The 6,928-nt window shown below is 33.2% G+C and overlaps 1 protein-coding gene and 1 non-coding gene across 3 annotated transcripts; both read left to right on the forward strand.

Annotated features, from left to right (window-relative positions):
• Positions 1 to 340: 340 nt before the first annotated feature.
• On the forward strand, positions 341 to 412 carry Trnaq-uug (transfer RNA glutamine (anticodon UUG)). The gene has a single exon. It is a non-coding gene; the product is annotated as a tRNA-Gln (tRNA).
• A 555-nt stretch (positions 413 to 967) lies between these two features.
• Positions 968 to 6,928, forward strand: LOC138323432 (uncharacterized). 2 transcript variants are annotated; one of them, XM_069268054.1, is made up of 5 exons: positions 4,009 to 4,023; positions 4,878 to 5,020; positions 5,237 to 5,484; positions 5,680 to 5,787; positions 6,508 to 6,928. In XM_069268054.1, the coding sequence occupies exons 3-5, from the start codon at positions 5,257 to 5,259 to the stop codon at positions 6,685 to 6,687; spliced, it is 516 nt and encodes a 171-aa protein (XP_069124155.1). In that variant the 5' UTR covers positions 4,009 to 4,023; positions 4,878 to 5,020; positions 5,237 to 5,256; the 3' UTR covers positions 6,688 to 6,928. The 2 variants fall into 2 exon arrangements, with proteins under 2 accessions (XP_069124153.1, XP_069124155.1); XM_069268052.1 differs by lacking the exons at positions 4,009 to 4,023; positions 4,878 to 5,020 and adding an exon at positions 968 to 1,211.

Genomic DNA, 6,928 nt, shown 5'->3' on the forward strand with positions numbered 1-6,928 from the left:
TGAAGAAATTCCTAATCTCTATGCATTTTGAATAAAAGCACCTAACTTGACTAGCACAGTGGTATGTATGCCCATATGGTGACGTGGCAGGGTTGTGCGTGAGGGAAGGGAGGCAACTCTTACAACTTAACTCGCGTTATATTGACAAAGTGTTCTTCGTCGATTAATTCTGTCAAATTGACGACAAACACATTATAATGTCTTTCATATCGCCATCAGTATATACAAAAACTTGAATTCATGGATAAATATATCAAAATTGTAAGCTAAATGAGCACATATGTTTGGGTAATTTTAATATGAGTTACTCAATCTACTTATTTCTTCAATTGGAATAACGGGTCCTATGGTGTAATGGTTAGCACTCTGGACTTTGAATCCAGCGATCCGAGTTCAAATCTCGGTAGGACCTCTTTTAATTTTTTATGAGTTGTTTTATTTTTTGTGTGTTCTACGTCATTATCTAGAGTAATTTTACTGTTAGTCCCACTCTTATGCCATTATCAAGATAAAAAGGTGTATATTCGTAATTTTTCATGCAAAATGTATGCATTTTACAATATCATCAAATACATTTTACACTAATGACCATGCATAAATATTTATTTTTATGATCTCCAACTTTTATTGCAATTTTAATTGAATGTTCATTTTTTTTCCCCAAAACAACAAATTATGTAGTTCAACAAAAGGTTACAGCAAAGCTTTTTATATAATTTAACAACATATTTATGGATACTAGGTTAATCTTTTTTACAAATTTAATGATTTTCATAAAGACATTTTAGAAATAAATATCATCAGTTTTATTGGTTGCATTCATAACATGAATATTCAATAAAAGTCTGTGTCCTTCCTTATTGTGATCATATATATATGTGTATAGCTATCATGCGCTGCAGCTACAAGTGTACATGCTTCCACACACTGACATGTAGCTAAGTAATCTATTAAACATCTCCGCAGGTTTATTTTGCACGATGTCCTATGAACACGAACACATATCGCCTAATTGAAAAAAATATATCTCATCAGATATGACATGTTAGTCCCCTAAGGATTTAAAACAATAATGTGTTCGTTACGTAAAGTACTGGCGGCCATGAAAATCACGCTATATGGCCAGGTTTGGGTTTACAAAGGGAAATTCCCTATGGAAATTCTACCAAAACAAACTTTACAGACGACCCTGGGAACGCGGAATGGACTAGGTCAGTATGTTTGTGGTTTTCCCAAATATTTGTGGTTAATGCAAATATATGTTTCCGAATTTCAAAACAAATAAAACAGAGCTCTACTTCCGCTTTGAGCTGCATTAAGTTCTGATCACTCTTTAATTGACTGAACTGTATAATTAGGCCAACACTGTATAGCTTAATTCTCACGGATTGTTAAATATTATCATTGCTTTATCCAACTTGTAATTTTGCAGCTTGTTCCTAAACAAAGGAGTTCTATAGTAAAAACCACTGAAGGTGCTTCAGCAACTCGTGTGTATAGAGTCACAATATACATATAGCTCATTTCTTATGTAATTATGATAAGCATATATAAAAAGATTTATAACACTGTTAAGTTATTGTATATATTTATGTAATCGTGTATATCCATATTAAAATGTTCATTTTTAAGATCTTAATCTATAGTTATATCACTGTCTATTTAAAGGCAATGTCACATATACATTGCTATTTGCTAATCGCATACTCCATGGCGTAGAAAAAGGAAGCTTCCGCCCAAAGCCAATGGCGGTCTGCCTAGCTCAACATTTTTCAAAGATTACTCACCAAAAGCAATTCTAAAGAGATAGAGAGATGAAATGTTCAAATAAGATATGTATTCTGTCATCCTAAATAAAGCTTTTCAAATGTCAATGTTATATCGATTACTTATATTAGTGATCAAGTATGTTTTTGCGATGTATTTCCTATTTTGGGGATTTTTTTATCTAACCTATGCTACTATACACGTGACATGTACAAGTATAAATTGCAGTTATGGAACACTTTGACGTGCGTAATACATTTCGAATTTTAGATTCAAAATACTATTACAGGGTTCCAGTTTTCAAATATATTGACATTTGGTTAAATATAATTAGTAAATAAAAAGAACACAATAAATAAATAAAAATAATATTAAAAAAAGAAATGCGGAGTATATGTTTTTTTGTTTTTGTTTTTGTATATAGGTCACGTATTTTATGGCGCTGCCCTTCTCTTTGCACAAACTAATCTTACCAGAGGTGTAGATAATATGCTATCTATATGTCTTACACTATCAGATGTCTTATTTCCCGCTTTATCAGAATCGATCATTATATTCTTGTTGTTTACGCAAAAGTAATTTGTTGTTAATATAGAGCTTATTCTTATAAATTTAGATCTGATTTATAATTGTTCGCGCGTATGAAAACAACTCGCGAAAATATTGAGAAAGCAATTATCATTATATGCATTTAAAAAAAATAAAACATATACTATATATATTACATGTTTATGTACTTTAAAGAAAAGTGAAATGCAAATAGATGTTACAAATTTGAAAAAAAAAACAAAAAAAACAAAAAAACAAAAACAAAACCGAAAATGGCTTCTTCATGTTTCCGGATCAAACATTAATAACCTGTAATTAGAAAATAAAAAAATAATATGAACTTCGATTCGCTGGTTCGAAAAAAAATAGTATTTTAAAGGCATATGTAAATGTTAAACTGAAGAAAAAGTAGTGACAGAGATATACTTTATTTACTTATTTTCTGATTTAGGAGAGTATCGGAGTTTGTTTTGTGATGTATTTTTTTTATACGGTATATCAACTTCTTTATATTTGATGATGTATTGACATCGTACTCCACAATAGCATCACGGTACGTATCACGCATCATCGTTACCATAGCGATCAATACAACAATTGCCATTGTCTATTGTTGACATTTCTATTTTTATCCCTACTATCAGATAAACGCCATGTGAACTGCTGTCTACTATTACTGTACATTGCAACTCAATAGTTGGACTTGTGCGATATTTGTTAGACCGGTTCGAGAAAACGTGTTTCATACACGGAATCAAATCTAATATTAAAACTTTTTAACCATTTTATTCAAAAATAAGATAATTCTTACTCGTCTCGTTTCTGCATATGTAGTACGATGGAGATAGGAGACGCTCAATCACAGCAGGTCACCTTCTTTTAATGGAATGGTTTTATACCCTACAATGATTGTCTAAATGAAGTAGGTTTGAAACTGGTAAACTATAAAACGGTCGTATTATTATCTAACAATTATATATATCTTCATAAATAATTAAATTTCTAAATAATTATTCATACGTATTTACACAAACTTGCATCATAATTGTTATTTGTTCCATTCAGAAATTTTAAATAAAATTAGAATAGAGAAATTTCAAGTTATCTGCATTTAATAATTTTCGCTAACTTTTCTATCAATTATCCGCCTTACCGGAGTTGATGAGCTGCGCAAGTATTTGCATTGTCTGTATTACCATTCAATCATCATTCATTACATGTGTACATATGTAAATCATTAAAACCATGCCGTACAACTTAATGAATTCAATGAAATTATTACAGCAACTTTAGAGTTTTAGACACATAAAGTTTACTGAAATTTAATTAGAAGAAAGATTTGGAACACTTCATTATCATCGACGTGAAGTTTGTTGATTATTGTTTACAAGTTATGAGTTGAAGTCCCGACTTTTTACGGTGGTCCCTCCAACTTAAACTCGTCGATGGGTTTTACTATATTAGTACATCACGTGACAGAATACTGGATTCTCATTGGCTACACACATGGGTACTATTTGCAATAGTGCCCGGGCAAGCGGGCACTATTGAAGTGGCGCGAAATTGAACGTGAATGTATTGTGACGTCACCATAACATGACGTCATTATAACGTTGGGCTTCGACCAAGACGTCAAGATGGCGGACAGGCTGTTGTGTGCGGGAATGGAAGCAAATGTTGCTTTTCTACAGAAGACAGTTCACTAATGTTCTACATTGTTCTACTTTTAATTTTCATGAAGCTGAATCCCGTTTTTATAGAATCCCATATTTCTGAGATAATTCATATGTTGTACTTTTAATGTAACAACGTGGTGTGGAAATGAAGATAGCGTTGCGAGGTATCGCTTGACGTGCTTCTATTACGATGACATGAAAAACGGTCTCATGTTAGGGTGATGTACTAAACCCATTATGGCCTGGTTGAGAGGGCACTATTGCCTCATAGTATTGTCTCATGATGGGATAGTGCCCTCGCCTTCGGCTCGGGCACTATTCCATCCCTCGACAATACTATGAGGCAATAGTGCCCTCTCAACCAGGCCATAATAGATAAATATGATGTCACATATCAGATTTAGTTATGGTCTAAAATTCCTAGGAACTTCGACATTTGATCAAAAACCTCAAATGTTATTGGATTTAAACTCATAGAAACAAATGTAAAAAATATGACATTGATTACCAAGTCTTATCATGCTAATCCGTCTTTGAATATTACAGAGTTATCTGCCGTTGATGGTATGTATTGATTGTGACCTCAGTATTTCGTGAGGTATGTTCACGTCATTATCTTTAAAAATGATCTTCATAATTACATGATGTCATAACCAATTACTTTACACAAGGCCAGATAACTCTATAATGTGGCACATAATGCAACTATTGAATACTCTTACTCCTCTTGTTCTCCCATGGTTGGACTGGTTTTCTCGATGCCGCACACGTCGAAAATAAGAAACACCCACTGGTAAACTGTAAACAAAATAATTAGGGTTTTTATTGCAATGTTAGTCTGAGTTATTCAACTATATTTGTCGTCTTTTTTGTGGATGTACATAGGCCTAAATAGGCGATAGAACGACTGAATGATGCAGACTGGGTGGATGTACACAGGCCTAAATAGGCGATAGAACGACTGAATGATGCAGACTGGGTGTCTTTAGCACGAATGGACATATATTGAAATCGACAGGAAATATAAAGTAAACGAATTTTGCAGATATCTGGCCATGAGTGCCCTATGACTAAATATATCAGTTCCTGTTCAGTTTGAATGTAACCTCAACAAAATTAAAATAAACATCTTTTCCTTAAATCACCCCAAACAATTAAACTTCATGTTCGATATTGAATACTTGATTTATTAAATGCAATAGCTAGTAGCCATTACGTTTTTTTAAAAGTGATTGTATTTACAGACCTTGGCATGTGACGTATTATGCTATGTGGAGACATTGAAGAGGACTTGATAATAGCAGATCATTCTAGTGATTCCAGTGCTTCTCTTTCGGACGAGAATTTAGAGAAGGCATACCACAGTTCTTTACAAGCTGGCACCAGCTTACCGCTACTAAAGGAGGAACTCCGTCTTAAGATACAACACGGCCGGCTTCAGAGTGGACAAGAGGAACTAGTATTAGATCAAAGTCCACCTAAACCTGACCTTGTAAGTATCCACCTTAACCTGGCCTTGTAAGTATCCACCTTAACCTGACCAATCACGTTCATAACATTTACACGCATATGTGCATGTTTAAGTTTTCAACTTCAATGTTCCAGTAATTTATATTTTTTTCTATATTGCTATTGGGGCTATTGTTATCTCTAGGACACTTCTGTTTCCAATAATTTAATATTCCAGTTGACATTATCAGAAGTTTTTAAGAAAAATCGTCGTCGGAACCAAAACAGGGAATCAGCTGATCGGTCGCGGAGCCGTGGAAAAGAGTACGAACAACATCTCATAGAGGTATTGGGGATTTTCATATATTTGGTTTCCACCAACACATGTAGTAATTGTTATAAATAATGTCAAGATTAAAAAAAAAAAATTCGGGTAGCATCTTTGGTAAGAACGTGATATTGATTTATGACATGTTCCATAACATAATGGTCACGATGAGTCGGTGCAAAGCATTACATTGCAAAATGAAAAAAAAGATAAACCAATGGTACAATGTAGATACGTACAAATGTAATATATAACACCAGTTTTGAAAAATAATCATCTTTCTATTGGTACAATATATGTATGGATTTCAGTGACCATATCAATGTATGACAAAAAATATGTATTAAATATCATCAAGTTTCCGTTAGTATTCGTTCTTTAAAAGAACGTAAAATGAAGACTGTTGTACGGTAATGAATCGCTCAGGGCACTCGTCAGACTCGTTAGCAATTTGCAGTTTTCTTTGTAAAGTATTTTCATAAAGTAATTATATGAAGTAATTACATACAGACTATAGGTAATACTCGCAAACAGTTACCTGTTATTCCATTATCATCATAATTTAGAGTGATTGAATCTTTAGAATATTTAAATTATACTTCGTGTTTGTATCACAACATTTCATCCTTGATTTAATTTCATACACACTCACACGCCATTAAACCACATTTAGATATCATGTGCATTTGGAATCTTGACGGAAACACAGAAACATGACTTATGTATAATGTTTTCCAGACAATTGCAGAAGGGGAAAAGCGTATGGCTGAATTGGAGCAAATACGAGATAATTTGCTGGCTACAAAGAAAATGTTATCGGACGTATTGAGCCAGCATTCGAACTGTTCAGTTAGCAAGGAGAGAGACTCAAAAACACAGAAGTACATATCTCTCTTGAACTCTGAATGGCATCGATAGTTCATTTATTTCTATCTTTGAGTGATAACACATTTATTTTTGGATGTTTTTCAGCAAAGCTTCAGGTATCCTGTCACTTGTTTGCCTGTGCTATCTGTTTTTTTCTCGTTAAGCTAACATAGGGCAATCATTAGTAAAATGTATATGGTTTATCTATTGATATAAGATATTTAGCGATGTGTTTTACTCCACTGTTGATATAGAAAATATGACAATAAAATGGCTTTACCGTATGAAAAAA

Source organism: Argopecten irradians, chromosome 5 (genome assembly GCF_041381155.1).
Source record: "Argopecten irradians isolate NY chromosome 5, Ai_NY, whole genome shotgun sequence".
In the NCBI taxonomy this organism is placed as follows: Eukaryota; Metazoa; Mollusca; class Bivalvia; order Pectinida; family Pectinidae; genus Argopecten; species Argopecten irradians.